Source organism: Stomoxys calcitrans, chromosome 3, assembly GCF_963082655.1.
Source record: "Stomoxys calcitrans chromosome 3, idStoCalc2.1, whole genome shotgun sequence".
Taxonomy (NCBI): Eukaryota; Metazoa; Arthropoda; class Insecta; order Diptera; family Muscidae; genus Stomoxys; species Stomoxys calcitrans.
The window spans coordinates 96,788,430-96,814,491 of record NC_081554.1 but is presented as its reverse complement, the minus strand read 5'-3'; the positions used below and the strand labels follow the sequence as shown (position 1 = coordinate 96,814,491).

Sequence of the window (26,062 nt, the reverse complement as noted above, 5' to 3'; positions counted from 1 at the left end):
CATTTTCGAACACACGCGTTGCTTTGTATTCGTAGCATGGTAGCAGACTGACTCACTAGGACTCCGTTTCATTTCCGTCTTACAAATTTCAATTACGACATGAGCACGCGACATTAAAGGAAGCGCGCATTCAATTGTGCACCTATGTCGGCCTGTCATCATTTCACAAGGAAATATGGTGTATGTATGTGTGTGTGTGTGTTAGTGAGTGAGTGTGTAAGTCCATGTGTCTTCGTGCACTTAATGAAGTGAGCAGCAGTAAAATATGCATAATTGTAACGGAAGTGCGACTTCCACATGTTAGTTTCGTATGAGAGGGTATTTGGTTTATCTGTGTATGTGTGTGTGTGGACGTGTGAAATACAATTAATTTGATTATTGCGTCAAGTATATCAATTCAGGGTTCTCACTTTGTGCAGTCAAAAGAAGAAATATGCAATGCAAAAATGTAAAATAGGAAGGAAATAAAAGCTAATTGATATGTCTACGACTTTCATTTTTTTAGAAATTTTGCTCTGACTGAATTTGGTTTATATTCTACGAATAACTGAAAAACGTAGTATTTATTAATTGCAAATAGCCAAATATAGATATTAAAATCATACTAATACTAAAATTTCCATAAACATTCCATTAAGGAACAGGGGATACTTCTCTCATATCAATGAATGCAGTCCGATTAATGTTTAAGCTCAATGATAAGGGTCCTCCTTTTTTATGTCGAGTCCGAACGGACGAATGTAGCCAGCTTTAGTAAGGGGATAACCACCGTTGAAAATTTGTTTGATGTTCACGCAGGGATTTGAACACAAGCGTTCAGCGTCATAGGCGAACATGCTAACGGATTTGTCAAGTTCATTGCTATGCTATGTTGAAGGGCATAGGAGAAGTCGTTGTACAAAATTTCAGCCAGATAGGGTAAGAACCCCCCACTTTAGAGAATCAAGAAGTATAACCATAGATTGTTTTATATGGGAGCTATATCAGATTGTGAACCGATTTAGGCCATACTTAGCACAGTTATTGGAAACCATAACAAAACACCTCATATACAATTTAAGCCAAATATCGTAAGAATTACGCCCTCTAGAGGCTCAAGAAGTCACGGTCCGAGATCGGTTTATATGGCAGCTATATCAGGTTATGAATCGATTTGAACCACACTTAACACAATTGTTGGAAGCAATAACAAAACACATCATGCTAAATTTCAGCCAAATTGGATAATCATTGCGCACTCTAGCGGCTCAAGAAGTCACGATCCGAGATCGATTTATATGACAGCTATATCACCTCAAACAAAATTTTAGTCAAGTCAAGATCAATGATCGGTTTATATGGCGGCTAAATCAAAACATGGACCGATATGGCCCATTTCCAATTCCAGCGCCTAGCTTATTCCGGATAAGAATTGCCCCCTTTAGTGGCTCAAGAAGTATAATCGGGAGAACGGTTTATATGAGAGCTATATCAGATTGTGAACCCATTTAGGCCATACTTAGCACAGTTATTGGAAACCATGACAAAACACCTCATACAAAATTTCAAGCGCCTATCTGTATTCCTCCGAAAGTCAGTGTTCTTTCTACACATAGACAGATGGATTGACAGACGGACATAGCTAGATCGAATTAAAATGTTATGGCGATCAAGAATATGGGGTCTCAGATCAATATTTCGATGTGTTACAAACAGGAATGACGAAGCTGGTATCCTATGGTTGAGGTTATAAAATTATCTCAATTAAAAATTTCAATATTCCGAAAGAAGTGGTTAGAGGTCTTTCTAATCATAACTAAAAGAAACATAAAGGAAATGTATTAGAGATAAGATGTAATACGATAGACCTCTTATTCATTAAGATGTTTTCTTATATATAAAAAATTTGTGATCAGAAAACGAATTTGATATTCAATTTTTGGGGCCAAGTGTTCAAGTAAATGATATTTGAAAGTAGAGTACGATTTTACGATCGGCCATATTTTCCGACCATGGCAATATATGGTTCAAATGAAAGGTATTGGAGAGTAGAGCACGAAATTGAACCCCACTTTCGGTAGCAAATTCTAGGATTCACCCCTCTCCCAAAATACCCGACAAACAGGGCTTATTTAATGGCATTGGCAATATGTGGCTCAAATAAAAGGTATTTAAAATAGAGTACGAAATTTAAACCCACTTTTGAGACCACGTATCTGGAGGCTCACACCAACCCCTAAGCCCACCAACCTCCACCCTGGGGCCTTTCCTACTCCCAAAATCCCCATGAGAATATCGGGCTCTAATAAAGTCTTTTAAGAATGGAGTACATCCAATATCCATTCTAAATGACCCTAAACACTCCGAGCGAATTCATAGACCAATAAATTTCATATGGGATTCACCCGGGCCGGGATCAGCTAGTAAACTATAAATTCAGAAATATCATTATATGAAAAATTTCTGACATGTTAACGAGTGCTCTTCGATTCAAGTTTAAGGCTTAATGATAAGGAACCTCATTGTTATAGGCATCTCCGAATGGTGTGGCGCAAAGCGGCACCTCTTATACCTCTATACGTGGACCTGCGCCACGGTAGCCTCCCTCATTATATGAACGCTATATTTATATCTGAACTGATTTAGGTGGACTTCGGCAGAAGTTTACCAAATGTCATACAAGCCAAAAATGCGGTATATGCTGACCCACCACCGAAGAGTTGGCCATTTTGTCATTTATTTGCAATACACCAAATAATACATGTTGAACCTTACAAAGTATACATACTAGACGTCGTAATATCCATAGACGATCTATCCGTTCAAATCACTCTACAGACTATAGTTCAAAGATGGCCTACACCTTGATATAGCACCCCTATGGTAAATTTGCATTTACCACAAGTTTTCGCCCCTCAACATTTGAGTATGGACCAGATCTGGTCCTATTTGTATGTAGCCGCCATAAACCCCTATTTTCCGATTGAAGACATTGAACGCACAAAAGCCGAATTTCTTTCCGACAATTTACGAAATTTGGAAGAGATCCCATGACACCCGTTACAGTACTTATCAGAACTTACGCACTTTGTAACAGTCTTTGTCCCTCGACATCCACTTTGTCCCTCGACATCCACTTTGTCCCTCGACATCCATGATTTTGTTCTTCACTCTTAATGAATACACAGAAGCGACTAGATGTGAAATACTTTACGGCAGCACTGATAGAGGCATGTTATTATTTCTCATATCATATTTATGTCTCCTTCAAAAATGTATTTGATTTTAAATAAATGAAGACCTTTTGTATTTAATTGGTACTAACAAAACAACGGCAATACCCAATTTTAGTACCAAAAAATAAATGAAAGTCATAGGAGAATCATGATTAGTGTAACCATGATTTGACGTGTTTAACGCCTAGGTAAGGGGTGTCATCATCACAAACTTTAGGTGTGGGAGGCTTCAAAGGTCGTAGATTGGTAGGTTTTATTTATCTCAAAGAAATTGCTAAAATACCTCTATGAAATGTATACAAAACTAACCAAGTTCGACGTTTTGGCGACATATTATTTGTACATAGACCTATAAAGAGAAATTAACACATTGCTAGAAGAAGAATGTCCCTCACCCTAGCAGAAAAACAAGAAAGAAAAAAACTCGACTGAGCCAGGCCGTGATTTGAATCTAGGACTTTCGGGCAGAACTGTTGTCGTCGTCTTGCCATTCAAAGCCATTTACACAACGATGCACAGAACTATGTGTATACGCTGGAAGCAATTGTAGGTGTGTGAACAAGAAATCCATTTTTTTCGGTTTTCCATTGCATAAAAAGATTTCGGTCATTAAGTTCCTCTCGAAAGAGAAATTAACGCATCATTAGATGATACTCGCCCTAACATACATAAAAATAAAATTTTTTTGAAATGCTTAAATCTGATTCAGCCTTGGTAAGGCATACATGTTATTTTTTGTTTTGATTTTTTACCGACCCTACAAAATATTTTTATTCCTGGTCGTCGTAAAATTCTAAGACGATCTAACGATGTTTGTGTATCTGTTCGTCTGTTGATTGTAACCTCGTTACAGCCTTCAAAAAATGAGATATTGAGCTGAAATTTTGCACAGATTCGCATTTCTTTAATACGCAGGTTGAGTTCTTGAACGGGTCAAATCAGGGTAGGGGTTGTAGGTTGGGGTGCCCTATAGACTTGTTGTTGTTGTCGTAGCAGTGTGTGGTGCACTGAGGCGGCAGCCCTTGACCGATGATGGACATCTACGGGTTAATCCGGCACGTAGAACCGGCTGCCATGGTGTTGCTATAAGTTTGTCCAAATGTGGGACGTATGGGTTTTCCAAATCTCCTTCCCTTTATATGGGACAAAATAGCCTTTAATTGGATTTACATAAACACCATATTTAAAATTTTTTTTTAAAATTCGATTAACAAATGTATGAATCAATTTATTTTTTGATTGAAAATTACAAAATTCATAGAAAACATTTTCAGATTCAATTAAAAATTAATTGAATCAATTAGTGTTTCAATTAATAATGGAAAAAATTTCAATCACGACTGTAATTGAAAAAAATCATATTCGATTTAAAAATGATTGAATCATTAATTATTTTTTTGAAAACGATTTGATTTTCAATAAAATTTTTAATTAAAAATTTGTGTGTGGGTTTTTTTTGTGTAGTGGGCATTATTCTCATCTCTTAATGGCTTAATATTACTCACTGTTCCCAATTTTATCGAAATGGTTTAATAAATGCAACAGTTATGGCCCTAAGACTCCAAATGGGCAGATCGGTGTATAAAGCAGTCATATCTAAATATGATCTGATCTGGTCGGATGACAAGAGGCTTTAAACAATTCACTGTTTCAAATTTCATCGAAAACGGGTAATAAATGCTGCAGTGGTTTTAAGACCTTAATTCGGCAGTTATTTTTTAATATTATCCGATCTAGACCGTATTCTGGTCGGATGACAAGAGGATTAAGATGTCTCACTCTTTCAAATTTAATCGGCTTAAGGCCCTAAATCGGCAGATCGGTAGGTATTATTAACCGATTTTGCTGAAATTGGGAACAGTGAGTTGTTTTAAGCCTCCCGACATTTTAACTGAAAACGCTCCAGATGAACCATATTTTGATACAGCTGTCACATAGGCCGATACGCCAATTTATTGCCCTCAGTCTATAAAAGCCTTATTTATAACCCGATTTCGCTGAAATTTTATACAGTGATTTGTTTTAAGCTCTCCGTTATCTGAACCGAATATGGATCGGACTATATTTAGATATAGCTGCTATGTAGACCAATCTTCCAATTTAGGGTCTTAATCCAATAGAAATCGGTTTTATTGGCCGAATTTGCTGAAACAGCTGAATAAATGCTGAATATATCCATGGTGGTGGGAATCCAAAGTTCGGCACGCCTCAACTTAAAACGTTTTTACTTGTTTAATTTTCGATATTATTCTTAGTAACTGGTGTCCTTTCTACAAACCACTGCATATAACGGAGCTATATCTAAATCTGAAAAAATTTATGAAACTCATTCGTAATGTCAAGAGTTACAAGAGAATTATATGTGCTGAATTCGGAATTTCGAGATATATGTAAATCTGAACCGATTTCAATTTACTTCCATATACATAGTGGTCAAAAAGTCATGAAAGTAAACAATGTACCTAATTTCGAAAAAATCGGGTGATAAATGTAGATCTGAAAAGAATCCATTGCCATGAATCTTTATGCTCTAATCATTCAACGGACCTACACAAAATTCTAACTTGCTACATCCTCCCACCAAATTTGAAATATAATACAATAAAACTTCTTTGTTCTCATTTTAGACTCATTGAAATAATCTTCAAACTTTCCCTTCAATTATACCATAAGTCAATAGTTCTACTACTATCGTATATCAAAAAAAACGCACACAATAAGAAGACAGAAGGCAGAGAATAACGTCACGTTTTCAGCTGTTAAATATTCTTTCGCACAAGATCCGGTGATGTGGGACAACCCCCGCAGCGGGAAATGCAACAAACCCAACGTTATATACCGTCTGTATCTGATCTATATGGAACGGACGAGATAGAACTACTACTGGACGAAATACGCGAACTGGAACCGGTCTGCTGTCAGCTGGACGATGAACAGGATTTTGAGATAGCTGGCAGCAGGGCCGGAGAGCTATCACTATCCTTGGAATCGCCACTGGGCACATGCACTTCGTGGGACTCACATGCCAATTATAAACAGCGTATCACCCAAACGCCACTGCCATGGGGTGTAGCCCTACACTGTGATCCGCAACATTTAAAAACGCCCACGGGCATCGTTCGAATATTGTTGGTGGTAATTATCAAACACTCTGATTATCAGCAATTAAAAATGATTTCATTTTGTTTCTGAACTTCCATTTCAGTTATCTTCAGCGGCCTGTTTGGCCTGTGAATGTTCAGCGGGAACAGTACAAGTTGGACTCTTTTTACTGCCACTCATTGGACGCCTCAGACTGATGGTTTTCTGTGCACTCTTTTCTCTTCTCATCACTTGCCTCATGTTATTTCTCGATATTTCGCATATAGCTCTAATGTTTCCCTTTAATTGGACAAAAATTGTAAGTATCGCCTAACAAGGAAGAAAAACATAAAATAGCACTCGATAATACCAATAGATATACATACTGATCGACATAATAAAAAAGCAATTGGCTTTCCTCTGATGTTTTTTGTTGTACTATCTAAAATTTGCGTGTTATTTCCAACACCTGAAGCAATTTTTCTCTATCGGAATAAGCCATAGGTTTCTCAAAAAGAGGAGAGGAGGCCACCATAGTGCAGAAGTTAACATGTCTGTCTAAGCTGCTGGGATTGAATCCTGACGTGGAAATCAGAAATATTTTTTTGGTTTTCCAAGCTACCACGCATAGAAACCATGTATAAACTTTCCCTTCGAAGAGGTGTAGCACTGGGGCACGCCGTTCGGTCTCGGCTTCAAAAAGGAAGTCCTTTATCATTTAGCTCAAATTTGAATTGGACAGCTCTCATTGATATGTGAGAAGTCTACACCTATTCCTTAAGGGAATGTTCATAGGGAAATATGCATTTGAAAAAATAGATGGCACAAAGTTCGTAACACCCCTGAAAAAGACATATAATGTGGAAAGGTAGTGTATAACAATTGCGCATTGTGGATGCCAGATATCGTTAGTAAAAAATGGTCTCAATTTTTTTAGTTATATTTTAGTTACATGTTGAAACTAAAATATAAAATATATAACACTGCTACAGTGTTAAACACTGAGGCGACAACCCTTGACTTTGAAGAACTCCATCGGGTCAATCCGGTACGTACAACCGGCTATCATGGGATAGTTTAGTTTAGTTACATGTAGTGATCAAAAGCTGTCGTTGGTCAAAAGGGACCCAGTCTTTTTTAGCGATTTTCCTAAAATTGGATATTTAAAATAAATTTTTGTCAATAAAAATAAATTAAATCAGCGAGCCCTTAAATAAATATATTTATCATTTAAATTAATCAGCACATGCGCTGGACTAGTATATATGTGTGCACTTTTTATAGAATATGTGATAGTGGATTTATTCCAATGAGTACAATGCCTTCTATGCGTTCAAAATTATCCCTAAACGACTTTTCCAAATGTTGAATCTTTACGTACTGCATGTCTTTGCCACTGATTTGCAGAGAACCTGTGACAAGGCAACAACCAACAAGAATTATTTCTTAAAATACGTATTAGACATGCGTGCGTATGATTACTGTTCGATAGACATTCCATTATTCATACGCCACCTTGGTTAAACATATTCCATTTCAAAACACTTATCAAAAATTTATTTGCAATTTTTATCACCAAATGCTACGAACTTACGAAATTTTGACAAAATTCGATGAAGGTTTCTTTGTATTTGTAAAATATATATACGCACTACAAGTATAGAGGAAATTATTTGGAACACGTACACAACATTTCCTTGCGAATTCGTGTCGAAAAATACAACAGTGTTCAAAACAAAAGAAAGCTAGGGTAGGTTTAATTGGGAAACCTAACTTTTCTAATGTCGAATCATCCAGGTCGCTTTAAAAAACTCAACAATTTAAGAATGTTCACATCCGTTAAATCAGACAAGTTCTGAAAGAAAAGAGAACCTAAAGTGCAACTCCTGCTGACTGCCTTTTTCTTTCTCGACATTCTCACAAAAAATTACAAAACTAACTTGCCCATGAACATTGCATTCGGCAACAGGGCCATGTATCAATGAGTGCTGTCCGATTCTAGTTTTTGCTCAATTATAAGGGGCCTCCTTTTTATAGCCCAGTCCGAAAGGCGTGCCGCATTGCGATACTTATTTAAGAAGATGTTTTTAACATGGTAAAGTACCTCGCCAGCGTCATATGCGGACATGCTAACCTCTGCGCTACGGCGGCCTACCCCGACGTCCTCGGAGCTTCTGCAAAAGTCGTTACTTGCAATTTCAGTCTGTCAGCATGTTTTCCGATCATAGGGTGACTTTTTATGACGGACACAATGTCTGAGACATCTGTTCTAGCCAGCGACAGCAAAGTCTAGATAGGTCCACATAATTTTGGAGTATTCACAACTTGAACTTTGTGACCATATGTCATTCGTTGCTCTTCTTTCCTGATCCTGAAGCCTCAGCTTTAATGTCACAGATTCCCCTGGAATGTGTTAGGTAATTCCTAATCCCACATCTCGTCTGCTCTAACATTTCTGGGGATATTTCTGTGACTCGGCACCCAGAACAGGTATATTTTCCTCATTTTTCTCATTGAGAGACCTGCGACAGTCGAGGGCGGTTTGTGAACTCAGAAATGTTTTTCCAAGATTTAAAGGTTATGTGAGAAGCTATTTATACCAATCGTCGTTATGATATTATATCTTAGCCATTCCACCATATCTTTTAATGTATGAATCACCGCTTGATACACATTACAGTGAACAAGTAATCTTCTCGATACGACCGTCCTATTTCTTCAGAGTACATCCCAAAGTCAACCTGGCCGTCTAGTCTGGAACTATTCGTAAAAAAGTCTACGTACCTTCCATTACCAGTGATATTGTAGGACTAATCGGTTCTGTTAGAAATAATGTGACAGTACTTACATACTTTCTCTAACTTACAATGTGTAATCAACACTGGCTGGAACATCGAGCATTCTATCAAAGATAACAGCGTCCATAGTAGACGCATGACCAAAGGAATAACTTCCCTTAGCAATTTGTCTAGCCACAATATCCAGAAGCATTAAGTGTAGCATTTAATTCAGTGCATGAGATGATCTCGTCCTCAATGCGGCTGTGATGCACAAACAAGCCATTCTTTGAATCCGGCTGGGTATTGAACAGTAGGTAAACTTTTGGAGTACCGTCCACCAGACCACAACACCACATAGCATTAAAGGTCTGACCCAGTGCATGATACGCGGTTTAAACCCCCAACATTTGTCAATGGCTCGCTTTCAGGTGTATAGGGCAACAGTTGACTTTCTTGTTCTTACCAATTCAATTTCTTGTCCACCCAGGTATTTTGTGATGTGAATAACTTGTATCTCCTGCTGAAAATAACAACTTCTGTCTTCGACGTATTTACGCCTAGATTACTTTTGGTAGCCCACTTCGAGTTCGTACGTAGGGTTTCCTGAAGTATATCTCTAAGAGTGTCGAGAAACTTTCCCTTTACCGCGATAGGCACGTCATCTGCATACGGAACCACTTTTACACCTCTTACTTCCAGAGGCAATAATAGATTGTTAATGGCTATATCTCAAGGTTGAGGAAACAATACACCTTCATGTAATGATTGAGAAATATCTTCGATTTCTCCGGTATTATTTTAAACATTCTATCAATATTATTGTATACTAGAGAGACAACTTTTTATTAAACAGTTATAAGAAATACGAGTTAACAGCTTGATGACTGTTATGGTCTTGCCACGTCTACCTTTTCTACAATTACCTATGCATATCTAAAAAAATCCTATTACACTTAAACTATCTTCCTTTACCAGAATACATGGATGTACCTGAGTATTGGTTTAATATTGATTTTGAGCTCCACACTAATAATGCATATGGTGCTCTTTGCCGAGGAGTATACGCTGGTACCAAAGTACACAAAAGATACACTATTTGCATCAGCGGTAAGTTATTTGTAAGTTATAACATGCCCCTTGCTGGTTTTATCAATCTTTTCTTCGCTGTCCCCCCTCTTTCAGATAATCGGTTATATTTGTGCCATTGAATCGTTGTTATTGTCTGGTATTGCTTCCTGGCCATGGTCACAATATCGCCACGTGCCCGACGATGGTAGTGATATGTATATCGAGGATCGTGAAATGACACCCATGAGTCCAATCGATAGTACGGATGTGCCGAATCGTCAACAGCTGCAACTACAACTGCACCAACAACAATCTCAAAATCACAATAATTGTAATAATAGCGCAACAGCGCACAGTGAATCGAACCATCACAACAATCAACACAATCGTACAATATCATCACCAACGTCCTATAATAATCAAAAGCCTTATATACCTGGTAAGCATTTTTTTCATCTCGTAATCATATTCAATGCTTTCTATACACAGAATAGCATAGCAAAGAACAGAAAGCATTGAATATTATCTTGAGGTAGAATATGTTCGAAAAATTTACGAAAAATTTTTAAAGATCAAAATAAACTAGCGCAAACAGATATTTTGCACTAAAGTCGTTAATTTGGGTGGACATTTTTCTTTTGCTTCGATATTTTTAATGGCATTGCCGATGTGTCAAATTTTCAATACAAAATTTTCTGGTTTACACAGATATTATGATAAAATTCATGTATTTTTTATTAATGTGTTTTCTCCCCATGTTTCTTTATTTGTTATACCCACCACCATAGGATGGGGGTTTACTAATCTAGTATTTGTAACACCTCGAAATTTTGATCTGAGACCATACAAAGCATATATATTCTTGACATTTTTAGTCGATCTAGCCATGTTCGTCCGTCCACCGTCCGTCTGTCGAAATCACGATAGCTTTCGAACGATACTTTTTATCGATACAGGTCCTTGGGGAATGCAAATAGGACATATCGGTTCAAATTTGATATTGCCCCCAAATAAACCGATCCTTCTTGAGCCCTCAATTTTCATCCGATTCGACTGAAATTGGGTTCAAGAACTTCTGTTCTGACTTTCAACATCCGTGTCGAGTATAAACGATATAGCATAGCCCCCATACAAACTGATACCCATATTAAACTTCTTCAGCCCCTAGAAGACTCAATGTAAACCTGATTTGGCTCTTATTTGGCACAAAGGCTTCTGTTTTGACTTCCAACATCTGTGTCAAATGTGATCCGTATCGGCCTATATACTTATATAGCTCCCTTATAAACCAATCCCCGGATTTAACTCTCGAGCTCCTAGAAGCCTCAATTTTTACTTGATTTGGCTGAAATTTGGCATATGTTAAATGTCTTTATATATGTATATTTCACCTAATCTTTATATGGCCAATGTCAGTTCGTACTCGACTCCTAAAACCTTTTTATTTGATACCAAGATTGACGGTCCTTGAGATACTTGGCCCAAAAAGTTGGTTATAAAATTCGTACACTGCATTTCCGTTAAGCCCTTTTGGGGTTAAAGCTCCCTGAAAGATGATTCCATATTATAATATTTGGTTGATACCATCCTTCTAATACCCTCGCATTTTAGACACCATATTGCCAAAACGGACATGTACCTTATGGGTATGTTCGTGGAAAGGCGACCTACCCCATATCCCTTTTTTCATCACAGAATCATTATTCACTTCGAACATTTCAAGAAAATAGACTTCGTCGTCTATATACTAACATACTAACAAAAATAAATTATTGCGTTCCTACCATACATAATAATGATATGAGCCGCCACATTTTGCAAAATACTGCATCCTCTACCCCCGTTCATTGAGTGGATAGCATAGCGACACAATTATTTACTATGACACTTCTATGCTTAAAAACAACTAGACAAATGTTTTGTCTAGTTGTGTAGGCACCCAAAAGGTATACATACAAACAACAACAAAATTGCAAATGCCACTCAAAGCCGATGTTTTCCTGTGTCAAAATTTTTACGTCCTTGAATGTCCTTTGGAATGTGTCCTGTCAAACTGCAATGAGCGGCAAGAACCGTCTTTTCTTCTATGGGTTTGCGAGACAGTTTTTTGTCGGAAAAGCCAGGGCTGTAAGTATAAGGCGTTCCGAAAAGCTAGGGATATAAGTTGTTGATTTGAATATCTTTGGCGATTTTTCCTTTTCTGAGTTGGAAGATTTTTCTTTTACATGTTTAATGAGACTGTTTATAATGTTGTTTGGAAAACCATTTAAGCTGAGGAGTTTTAGCTTGTTTTGCTGTCTATAAACCATGGTGTCCAGATATGGTAATTTTCCTCGCTCTCGTGTTCCATTGTAAACTGGATTTGTTTGTCAAATGAATTCAGTTCTCGGAGAGTATTTTCCATTTCTGTTTTTTTAATTACACAGAAAATATTTCGTCAATAGTCTTGGTTTTTTGGTTAATTTCTTCATTGTCACATTTAGCAATTCCTCCATTATGATGTCTGCAATAATCGGAGACACTGGGGATCCCATTGGCATTTTTCTTTTTCTTTGCTCATATATCTTGTCAAAGTATGTAAGCTGGAGTCCTTTATGCACAATGTAAGCATCTCTATGAATATATCCTTTGGGATCTTTGTATACTTTTCCACGGTAGTCTATTTCTCTTTTATCACCCTAATCGCCAAATTTACTGGTACGCTTGGAAATAGGGAGATAACATCAAATGATACAAGTATCTCTGTATTGTCGATAGTTGGATCGTTGACCCCGTTTCTAAACTGGATTCCATCCTTAATGTTCTACTGTGAATCCGTTGTCAAGTTGTTTAATATGTTAGTCAAATATTTAGATAGTCCATATATGGGAGAATTCATGGATGAGCAAGGGCATTCCTGCTTTGTGGATTTTCGGTAGTCCATACATCCTAGGTACAGTAGCCACTCGGCTTGTGAGTCTGTTTTTTTCAACCATGGTCGAAATATTTAGGTTGAATAATTTTTCCATGAATTTATTTTTTTTTTTTTGCCTGAAGCCCTGAAGTTGGGTCCCTCTTCAGACGCCGATTTATCACCTAAAATCATCCTTTTCCATTGCCATCCTTTTCCATTGTCACAGTTTTTCCTCCTTTGTCAGCGCAAAGTATCAAAATATCCTCGATTTCCTTTAAGAATCGCCTTGTTTCTCCCAGTGTATTAAGCACAAGCTTATCACGTCTGCTTGGCTTTGTTTTTCGCACGTGGTCATCTACTAATGTAACTAATTTTATAAGTGACTTTTATTGTAGCTCTCTACTCTCCCATGTTTGAACACAATCTTCTCCCTCAGCTATTACTTTTAATAGCGGGAACGTCACTTTTGTCATTGGAAGAAAATATTTGGGACCTAAAGTGAGTAACCACTCAACATTGGTTGGTACAGTCGTGTTGGTTGGAAAATTAACTTTTAACATTAACATTAACATTCAGGCGCTGGACCGTTAGATGTACCAAAATCTTTCCTTCATAAAACCCTTGTCCGTTTAATAATATATATTATCAGTTTTTGCAACAATATTGAGACAAAAGTATAGCTTTTATACAACATAAAACAATAAATTTCAAACCATATTAAAATCACGTATTTGTGTTCTCTTTTCAGCCAAACGACCCAATGAAATAAATAATCAAAGACCAACACTGGGTCACACTCAAACAACCCGTAAACCGAATCAGCGTTATCGTGAGGGTTACCACTATCAACCTGTTGCGTCTACGTCCCGCCAGAGTCCCACATTCGTCATAGGCGATGACATTGGGGCCGGTCCATCCACATCCCGATCCAATGATAATTCTAGTGCGTGATAGTTTTTATTCCTCATTATAATATTAACATTTTTTAAAAATAAAAACCAAATTTGCATTGAAAACCAAACCAAAAAATCTCAATCCAAAAACAAACAAACATTTTTTTTAATTTAAACATAACTAACTTAGAATTGATTTAAGTAAATTTGAAAAAGAGAAGCAAAACAAAAAACCAAAAACAAATTATAAGAGACACAAGTAAATTGTAATGAAATTAGATAAAAAAAATAAAATAATTATGGATGAGAAAGAAACAAAATCAGAGTTGAAACGAAAGCTAATGCGCAAGCGCAAAAGAGTTGAACACAAAACTAAAATAAAAACAAACAAAATTATTATTTAAACTGAAACTGAAAACAATTGGAAACTAGAAAGAAAAACTGAAAACACAACAATAATAATGTTAAATTTGTAACTGTGTAAAATTAAAAAATTAAACAAAACGAAAAAACCAAAAACAGCAGCATTATAAGAAACTGGAAATATAAGAATTTAAAAGAGACAACCCCCTTGCAAAAGGTAACACGATAAAGAAACCCCCTATAAAATACCAAATTTGCAATAAAAACAACCGAAAAAATAAAAATAAACAAAATTTAGTAATCTATAGAAAGGTAAAGCAAACATCATACTAGAAGTAAAGAACAGTACTGACATAACTAGAAAACAAATTGCAAATAAAAACCATCAAAATCTCTCATCAACACATCACAATTACCCATAGGCTTTGGGATACATCATTACTTGGGTATGCAGATCCATTAACATCCAAAAACTTCGAGTTACTTTGAATCGTGTTCAATGCTCAATGCGAGAATGTGTGCAACCTGCACAGTGGTTTCTTTAAGATATATGCATATTGCCTTATCTTGTATTCGTAAGCGATGGTACATATGCGTATTGATCATGTGTTTGGATCCCATGTCTGCCAGGAGAAAATAACGATTTACTTTGTGTCAACGCAATCAGCTGAATTAATTCATTTTCGTAATTAGTAGAGTTAACATATGCTCAAGCTTTCCCACGCTTTCGAACTTAAGACAATATTGAAAAACTTCAATATTGTGTCCCCATTTTATTTTATTTTATTAAAATTAATGAAATTCTCCCCAAAAACATTTATATTCTGCCGCACAGTTTGTTACACGCTATCTTACGTGGAAATAACACCCAATCTCACGTGGAAATAACATCCAAAGGTGTTACATGTATTTACATATGCTACATGTATTTGTCCTAAGACATGGTAAACTTAGGACATGGGAAAGTTGTACACGCCGTGTAATACGTAACCATAGCGTAAATGCCTATTAAATTATTGCGAAATCCGAAGAGCTATTTTCTTTGTCAGAACACAAAGTCAAACAACAACACACAACAAAGAAAATAGTACTGAAGTAGAGTTAATTTAGCCCATTTTGTGAGCATTTAATTACATACATTTGCTATTAAAATTTTGTGAAATTTATCATGATTCAGCGACATGTTGCTACTATTTTGCTCTTAGAACTCGGTATTCGTATTCGTCGGTGTATTCGTATTATCTTCGTCCCCATTTTTTTAGTGCGTTTTGACAGTTGTTACTGTGAAAAGTTGAAGTCAGTACTAGGCTTTATTCACAAAACTTAATGAAGCTTTAAAATAGGTTTATTTTACAGTTCTATAAAGTAAATATGTCAAATAGACCTATACCAAATCTACATTAAGTTTTGAGAATTAGGCCGTCATATGAAAAACGGATTTAGGAACCAATCAGAACTTTTTCGATCAAAGCAAGCTCTTATTTCATTAAATATATATGTAGAGATACACATACATACATACTAAAGGCCTGCAAATGACACATTTTCTCTTTTAATGCCACCTATCGAAAACAAACGCATTGCTACGATCTGTGATCATCAACCAAACATGATGCCATGACGGCCTGAAAAAACAGCCAGTCGTATGCTGCAATCCCGAAACAACATGACATACCTGTAATGCATCTGACAACAATGTGATTTTGAAAGTATTTGAGAAAAGAAAAAACCCAAAGAATTTTGTTTATCTGTTAAATGATGGCGTCAAACTAATATTTGACAAAATGCATTGTATTTTTTTTTTTTTTTGTAGGTTAGGATTTTTAGGATTTTTATTTTAATTTCAAATAGTCCTTAAAAAACAAATAGCCCTTAATTTATCGGAATACCTTCATATCCGAGAACCCACATCAGCGTCACATCGTGGACCCGGGACCCTTCCAAGGTCTCCAAACAATCCGCCACACACCTCGACCTTGCAGTCCTCGAACCCAAGGCCTTGAGTGCCACCATACCTAGTTTTGAGGGCGACAGATCCCTTACCAGAATTTATCTTGCGGCTACTGTAACGGCACAGACTCTGCCTGCAAGACTGTACGCTCATCCAGTCGTCTCAGAGACATACCAATGTTGAATGCGTCTGAGTAGAACCCCAATCCAGTTCCTGACTCCATCTAGCCATCAGTGAAAATCGAGATCTCATCTCCCTCAAACACAGCATTCGCCTTCATTCGCCCCTTTCGAGAAAACGAATCCTGAATGTCCTAATCCTAATCGATATCGGAGTCAGAGAGTCGGAGATTCTCCTCAGTTTATCCACCGCATTATTACATCTAGGATAGAACTGCGGCCACACCTGTCTTCCTTGAACATGCCGAGCTCCATCAGCCAAAGCGCGTCCTTGGCGATCTAGTTCCGAATATAGGTCTCAATGGGCTGCATGTGCAGCATAGCCTCCAGGACTGCCCACGGTGCGAATCTCAGTGCCCGTCTAACTCCGACATAAGGCAGTCTCTGGACCTTCTCGAACTCCCTCGCACTAGTCCTCTTTATCTACGGCCCTCCACCATACCAATGCCCCATAGGTCAGCACTGGTCTCACAATGGCCGTATACATCCAATAAATCATCTTGGGGGTTATACCCCACTTCCTACCGAACATCCTCCTGTAGGAAGAAAAAGAGCACAGTGCCTTATGGCTCCTTTTTTCCGCATTCCTTTTCCAGGATAGCTTAGAATTGAGGATTGAGGATTACGCCACGATACTTCGCCTCCTTCGACAGCTGCAGGGTGATTCCGTCCAACGAGGGAAGTCGGAACTTCGGTATCTCATATCTGCGAGTAAAGAACACCATCTCCGTCTTCTTTGGGTTGGTTCTCTACCCATTTCCGATAGCCCATCGCGACAATCTCCTCAGTGACTCTTCCATGATCTCACTTATCGTCGACAGAAACCTGCCCGGACCAGCAACACGGCGACGGCTGCATAAACGATTTACTTAATGCCATCTCCACCAAGATCCAACAGGATTTCATTCATCCTGGGTTCGACAAAATCAGCGAGATTCGAGAGCACTTTACGTAACCTAGATGCCTCACTAGGAGTTTCCAATTCTCCACAGAATTTCGCCCAGGAACTCCTCTTCGCCTTCCTCGTCTCCTTCTTGAACCTGACAAAGCTCTATCTTAGCCTTATTATAAGACCTCCTGCTCTGCCCCCTGAGTACCTTTAGTTCCGATGACCACCACGACTGGCTGGTTTTACCCGACGGTACTCGTTCGGGACATTCGTCCAAAACGGTCTCGTTCAGTCATCCCTTGACAAGAAGAAACATGAATCGAAGTTTAATTCGTTTTAATAGCCAACTAAATCTCCATGTTTTTTTCTAAAAAAAAATCGTCAAAAATTATACAAAATCATTTTAAATTAAAAACCATAAAAAATGTATGCTCATTAACCTACTACAACTAGGTTATATGTTCTTATAAAACATTTTCGAATGGTATATATATATATAATATTTTGTTATGGCTGTAATTTTAATTAAACGACACTTTTGAAGTAAAATTTTACACAGAACGACGTGCAAACCTACTTTGTAAATTTTTAATATTAACAAACTTACAAAATATTTAATATTTTTAACATTAGTATGTTTATCCATGAGATAACTGCCCAGGTATCATATGTTGGAAATCATGCAGCGTAAATAAGAAGTCAAAAGGCATTAAGTGCGGCCGGGCCGAACTTTGGATACCCACCTGTGGTTTATTTCGACAAAATCAGGTGAAAGTGAACCATTTATAAACCCGTAACAGCTATATCGTATTACAGTCTGATTTAGGCCAAACCCAACAGAAACGTCAAGGAACTTACTTAACACTTTGTTCCAAAATTCAGCGAAATAGGGTAATAAATAAGCCATTTATAGGTGAAGAATCATAAATTGGGAGATCGGAGTATATGACAGTTATATCCAAATATGGTCTTATCTAAACCATACTCTGAAATGTCGTTAAGAGGCCTACTACAACTTTCAGCGCCTAATTGCAACAAAATCGGACAATAAATGTGGCTTATATGGGTCTAAGACCATTTATCTGGAGATCGGTCTAAATATCAAGATATAGTCCAACGTAGCCCATCTTCGAACTTAACCTGCTTATGGACAAAAAAGTATGAGTTTAAAAAGTTTCGCCTCGATATCTCTATTTTTAAAGATTGTAGCGTGGTAATAACAAACAGACTTTGCTAGATTATCTTAGAATTTTACGACGATCAAGAATATATACTATTTCTTATAGCGTCGAAAACGATTATTTCGAGGTGTCGCAAACGGAATTACATATAAATATACCTCCGAGCTTCGGTGGTGGGTATAAAAATAGTGTGTTTTGCCATGTGATAAACATAGATGGTTATGGTATATTAGTATCATAATTCCTAGTCAGCTGTTCGCAACAACCTTTAAGTGGATATATCTTGAAATTTATTTAAAATATAAATATACTATCTGAGCCCGGCCCGCTCTGCTGCGCCCGATAATGCAATGTTGGAGAGGAGTACTCCTAATGTGGAATTTCTGCCCAATTTCAGTTGAAAATGTATTCCAATTTTCCTGCCGATTTTTCTACTCTCAAATACCTCTTATTTAAAACCCACAGTGCAATGGTCAGTAAAAGTTATGTTTGTGGGTGTGGTGGAACCCCAGGGACTTCGTCCCAAAAACGAAAGCAATTTCGTGCTCTATACCCAAAGACCTCTCATTTTAGATCCATATTGTCATGGTCGGTAAATATGTCCGGTTTGTGGGTTTTTTGGGGTGGGGTGACCCACGAAACACTTAGTCCCACAATTGGATATGATATTCGCTTTCTACTCTAAAATACCTTTAATTTGATATCCATATTGTAGTGATTGGTCTATAAATCCGTTTGGCGGATTTATTTGATTTTAGGATATGGTTAGTGTGCCATCTCCGGGATCTGGTGTTTTTGAAAATTATTGTTAAAGCCCGTCTTAGAGTGGTAAAGTTAAAAAATAATGCCGCAAACAACCGCAACAAAGTCATAACGAAGATAAATGCTGTATGATCAATGTAGTAAAGATGATTCTGTGGTAAAGAACTAATTATATTTGGTGCGGCGACGATAGTTCTTACAATTAAATCATGTAAAACTTTTGAACAAAAAAGTGTTACACAGCAGCACGCCGTTTGGTCTTGTCTATCGATGAGCTAAAAATGGCTGAAATCTTAACATTAAGGGTTGCAACTCCTCCTATTACGCTGATCGTCATAATTCCTTATACCTTTAATTTAACCCCATATTGCCATGATTGGTGTATACAACCGTTTGGTGAAGGGTGTCTATATGAGGATTGTGCGCCACACTCAATCTGCCACTTGAGCACATATTTGAATGACGCATTCTACTCAAAAATATCTAGCATTTGATCCCCCATTGTTTTAATTGGTCAAATAATCTACTGGAAGCGATTTTTGGAGGTAAAGCGCCACCTAGATTCTTGGACACAAAGTTTAATGTCATATTCGTAATCAAATCCCAAATGCCTTTCATTTGAATCTTATGTAGCTATGATCGAGTAAAATTCTTATTTGGCGGGCTTTTTGGGGGTGGGGCGACCCGCAAATATTTAAATAACATTTTTTATGTCATATTCGTAATCTTCTGCCGAATTTGAGTCCCATATTGATTGGTAAGTCCAATATATTTGTTTGGGGAACTTTTGGAGTCTGAGTGCCCCCTTGGTTTCTTGGACCCAACTTTTAACGCCATATTCGTATTTTACTCTCCAATATCTTTCATTTGATACCCATATTGTCCCGATCGGTCAACCTTTCATTCGAGCCCCATATTGTACTTATCGTCCAATTGGCCTATTTGAAAGGGTTTTGGGGTCGGAGCAGCCCCTTAGGTACTTGGACCCAAATTTTGACATCAAATTTGTAGTCTTCTCCCGACTACCTTTCATTTCAGTCCCAGATTGCCTCGATCAGTCCAAATTTTTTTGGATTGCACTTTTGGGGTAGGGGGAGGGTCCGCCCCTCTTGAGATATCAAAAAATTATATAGCCTATTGCTCCTATTCAAACATACAAATAAACACAAATTAATTTTTATATATACAGACAGATAGACAAAAGAAGAAGAAGATAACTATGACAAAGAACACGCGGCAAGAAATCAAAAATTAAATATTTTTTTTTAATTGAATCAATTATTTCTCATTCCAAACAGTCAATCCCGGAATTCGTTTCAAAATCATCTACTCATCATTTCGTAATGGGAAAACGGTCTGTAACTATGGTGACTGAAAAAACCCACGAACCCAATCTGAAAAATACATTTTCTTATATGGTGAATTAAAAATCTCAACACCGTTCAATGTTTTAAACAAGTTATTGCTTTACCAGAATGTAGCAGTGCGTGATGCTACCAGAGGCTCTGGTCTGTCGCTACTATGGTATCACAATAGGCAAACATTCCCTGATTTGAGGCTGCCACTATAACCAAAGCTAACATAACTATTTCCCTTCGAGGCGTCCCGCAGTCATTTCGCCACTGTCATTGTTGAGTTATTGTTCGATTTTTGGTATAGTGATGTGGCTTAGGACAACTTTTATGTGGTTAAGTTTTAAGCACACTACGAAACCAATATAGGCTCAGAGGTTAGCATGTCCGCCTTTGACCCTGAACCACTGGGTTTAAATCCCAAAGAGAACGCCAAAAAAATGTTCGGACGGTGGTTATCCCCTTCTAATCCTGTCGAGGAATTTACCGTGTATACCTTTTTGCCAAGTGATGTCGCTCTGCGGCAAGCCATTTGGACTCAGCAATTAAACCGAGGTCCCTTATCATTGAGCTTATACTTGTATCGGACAGCACTCATTGATATGAGAGTATATCCCGGCTCTTCCTCAATGAAATGTTCAAGCAAAATAATAAATTGATGTTTGTCATCATCTTGTATCCCGCAATCGTTTCCCAGTGGAGACATAAATGTTTTGGGTGCAACCGAAAATTTCGCTCTGGAGCTGCGTAACGGGCTTTAAGCACTGCTTGAAAAGCAAATTTTGTATTAGGATAAGCAATTAGTATTTTTGTAAAAAAGCGTCAATTATTTGTGTCCGAAATTCAAAGAACTTCAGGACAGGAGGCGCAATATGGATGAGACGCTTTCCAACGATTTGTTGGTTTGTTTGTGGGGTAGAATGAACAGAGTAGACTTTAACGCACAGAAGACACAGTGCTGATTCTTGTTTCACAAGCGATTCACTGACCCATTACAATCGTCAATATCTATCGACGTTCTGAGCATGAAGATGCAGTGTGATGTCGTTTAGTCAAAACACGTATTCGTAGTGTCGAAAGAATCATTAAAGTGTTTGGGCTTTCTTGAGCGGTGCAAGAAGTATTCCACCCCTTCTGATCTTTTTAATATCTATACAACCTACATCAGACCAAGGATGGAATATAACTCTCATATATGGGCGAAGCTCCAAAGTCGTCCTTAGCGCTACTTGACCGACCGGTTTCAGCGAAGATCGATGGTGTTGATAGGGAACAGTAGGATATCCAACCCTATTGCTTCTCTTGAACATCGTCGGAATGTGGGTTGCGTTATACTGCTCTATCGTTACTTTCAAGGCGTGTGTTCTGGGGATATCCGTCTTCTTATTCCTGACGTTAGGACGTTGACCAGGTATACAAGACTTGGCAGGAACTCACACCCATTTGTTATTGATTGGCCAGTTAACCGAACCATGCATTGCATAGAAAAATTCGCCCGAACCATTCGTATGTACAATAGACTTTCGGTTGATTTCTTTCTCACCAAACTTGATGTTCAAAAATTTAAGACGAATATCAACAAGCACTACACCCTCTTTCCCCACTCCAATCCTGAAATGTACTAATTGCCAACGCAATGCACTGCATATGTAGGAGACATCCCCTGCGTGTTTGTTAAGAGAAGAAAAAACAAGTTGACTGAATAGGCAAGCCTTTCGCTTATACATATATGTATTTCAATCATCATCTACTTTTATCCTAAAATATTTAATGGATTTTAGACCTGAAACGACAATTGTTTATATTTGGCAATAAAAGCAAAGCTATCGACCACGCATACAAGCAACAGGGTTTGCTATTGTAAGCATACATCTTTCACGAAATGTTTATTATTCACTTCATATTAATATTTTAATTTAAACCACTGTGCATTTTAATTTTGAAAAGTCTGTCCATTTCTGATTTGCGTACTCTTTCAAGTAAAACTTACCAGAAATAGAAATAAGAATCACATTTTACCATTTCACAAAGCAAACCATTTTACTGAAATAGCCCAGAGCTGCAAATACAAATATCCAAATAGCCTACACAAACACATGCGTATCTGCGACTACACACACACATATGTATATGCTGCAACAAAGTGTCATTTCCGTTTCTCTTACGTTTAGCGGAAAATATTGCATGTAACCTGTAGACCGTGCATTCAGCCCACACATTTCCATTTCTAGTCCAACCAGCAGAAAAAACTATTTGAAAATTGTCGAAAGTCCAACTCCAACAACACAAATAACAACATACAGACAAATCTAATGAAAAAATAATATTTAAAACAGAAGACAAACGTACTGCCTACATACTCACACAAACACAACAAAACATCCATACAAATACATCAAATAAAAAATACAACTGAGAACAATGAAAAAACACGAAATGTAAAAAACAAAACAAACTCAATCTAGATTAAAACCCGCAACTAAAGTACTTGTTGTGTACCCCTTCAGACAAGACATGCATATTCACACCTACAATACAAAAAAAAAAACGAAGCAACCATAACAGAAAATCAGAAAAAAATTAATTGAAGAAAAAATATTTTTTTTGACAAGAGGTAAACAGAAGAAAACGAAGAACAACATTTATTTATTAAGCATGAGAAAAATGAAAATCATCTTGTTATAAACGTAGTTTTGCTTATTTTTTAATAAAAGAATAAATAAAAACAAAACAATTATATAAATGAACAAATACAACAAAACAAATGCTAAATGTTTATTTTCACAACTTTAAGCACGGGTGTGGGGAAGACGGGGACCACCGCAGTTCAAAGGTTAGCATGTCCGATTTTGACACTGAAAAAATCCAGGTGAAAACATCAGAAAAATGTTCAGTGGTGATTATCCCCTCTGATAGTTGAGTCCTGGCGACTGATAGAAAATTTGATACCGAATGTGCCTATTTCGATACCATATGGTATTGATAGTGAAGCAGCCTCCTACGGTATCAATACAATACCGCCTGGTATGGATACAATTAAAAATGATACATGAGGCATTCTCTCAAAAAAAGCACTTTAAAAATGTACTCATATTTTTTGACAACTTTAGAGAACTTTAAAGAAAGAGTATTTAGGTCCGTGTGATACAGGGCCTGTCAGGATTCAAACTTTTCAGAAAAATGTTCAAGCCGCTATAACTTACAACAAATTAATGGATTTAAAAACGCCTAAAGAGTTTTTTGTGCAGATTTCCTAAATTTTAAAACTATATATCACAAAATTTTTGTGACTCCCGACATTACTTGTGAATTTTTATATATATTTAGAAAATTTATAAAAATCGGGGGCAGGGGCAGGATTAACTAAATAAGGCTAAACCAAGCGATCAGCCGACATACAATTTTTTTAATTTTTGGCAGTACTTGGCATTGAGGATGTCAACTTGTTCTCTTTGTTTACTTTCTCCTATTCGTTGTTTGTTTACATTTTATGTTATTTATTTATTTATTGAATTTGCATTTGACTAATAGCTTTGATTCTTCATTCTGTTGACTGTACGTTGTCGCTACGGAGCCAGGCATTATCTTCCCGCAACTGTTAGACGTAATCATTATCAATCTTTTCTCCAATAAAAGTATCACTTGACTGAACATTGAGATTCTCCTCGCAAAACCTTTCTCTAGGAGTCACATTCATAATCATAGAAAACAAGGGTGCGGCTTGCACAACACACAGTTTCAGAACTGTGAGCCGCCAGACGCTAAATTTCGAACAAGTTAAGCCAGCCGCTTGAAATTTAACACAAATACAAATAGCGTTGGTCGGTTGAGATTGTAGATGGGCAAAATCGGTCCATATTTTTATATAGCTGTCATAGAAACCGATCTCCAAATTACACTCCTGAGCCTTAAGAGAGCGCAACTCTTATCCGATTTGGCTTAAACTTTGCACGTTAACTTTTCCTGTGAACTCCAACATATGTATGTCACAAGTATGGTGTGAGTCGGTCCAAAACCTGATTAGCTCCCATATAAACCGATCTCTCGATTGAACCTCTTGAGCATCTGGAGGGCTCAATTATTATCTGATTTGGCTGAAATTTTACACATAGAGTTTGTGTATTAAAGCTCCACGCTAAGTATACCGGTTCATAACTTGATATAGCTCCCATATATACGAATCTCCAAATATTGACTTCTACAGCATCTAAAGGCGCAATTAGGTCTGGCCGAAATACTTTTACTTTTCGAATTTCTTCGTATACACACCACCATAGGAAATGTGATATATTAATTCTGTCCATTCATTTGCAAGATCTAGCAATATTCACCTCCGATTGTATGTATTCTTGATCATCGTCAATATCGGACTATATATTTATATAACTCCATATACGAGTATATCGATCTTCTGATTTCTCGACTTAAGCTCATAAAAGGTGTCTTTTTTTTACCCTCCACCTTTGGATGGGGTATACTAATCTAGTCATTTCGTTTATAGCACAGCGAACTATATATCTGCGAACCTAAGAAGTAGTATATATATTTTTGATAGTCATGACATCTTTAGTCGATCTAGCCATGTCCGTTTATCCAGCCTTCTGCGAACACCACCAATAAAACGATACGTTTGAAATTTTGCGCTAATACTCCTTTTTAGCCAACGTTTCGCCGCCGTTTGACAGCAACTTAATAGAGAAAATAATAAGTGCAGACCATGGTACAATTAAAGGCGCTTAATACGGCATGTAGATGTCTTATGACATGTCACTTTTTGTATTCACATGTAATTGAAAATGTTTGTCAAAATTGTCAATTTACATACTATTCATCATTTTTGCTTTCACATCTGTATGTTATTTTCAAATGACATAACCTAAAAATGTGAGTAAAAGCTGATTTTTTATGTGTAGAAATTATTAAAGTTGAGAGAAAGTTGGGGTTGCTTTCATTCGACTGATAACAGCCGATTTCTTTATATTTTGTCAGAAATAATAGGACACTCTCTAATCGAAAAAATTACAGGTGCTATTTTTAAAACTTGATTTTCATATTAGAAACAATCACAACTATGTTATCAAGCCTTTGACGTTTAGATTTACAGAAAAATCAAAACAAAAATAAAAAATGTACTCAGCTGTTCGCATGACCTCACCTTATAAGTGCATCCTGAGTGCAGATAAAGAAATTTGTTTTGGTAGGCAGGAAAAACATTTGATAACTGAAATTTCAAATTTCGCTCACGAAACAATTAAAAATTCAGCGACTATTCCGAAAGCGGAATAGAATACCAAACCCTTAGGTATGATCCCCACAAACATATATTTGCCTAAAAGTAGACTTAACATTTGATTTTTCTGTATTAAAATCGGTGATGTGGCCTGTAAGGTGCACTTCGGCGGAAACAAAAAAATATTCAACGATGACGGCTAAACTTAAATTAGACGTTCACATT

General features: G+C 37.1%; 1 protein-coding gene across 1 annotated transcript in view; it reads left to right on the top strand.

Moving 5' to 3' along the window:
* LOC106089164 (uncharacterized) overlaps window positions 1–23,372 on the top strand; it is a 107,398-nt gene extending 84,026 nt beyond the window's left edge. The window contains exons 2-6 of the mRNA XM_013254944.2: window positions 5,843–6,350; window positions 6,421–6,615; window positions 10,052–10,183; window positions 10,259–10,583; window positions 13,786–23,372. Of these exons, the coding sequence (XP_013110398.1) occupies window positions 6,030–6,350; window positions 6,421–6,615; window positions 10,052–10,183; window positions 10,259–10,583; window positions 13,786–13,988 (1,176 nt within the window). The 5' untranslated portion in view covers window positions 5,843–6,029 and the 3' untranslated portion in view covers window positions 13,989–23,372. The remainder of the gene's footprint in view (window positions 1–5,842; window positions 6,351–6,420; window positions 6,616–10,051; window positions 10,184–10,258; window positions 10,584–13,785) is intronic.
* The last annotated feature ends 2,690 nt before the right edge of the window (window positions 23,373–26,062 follow it).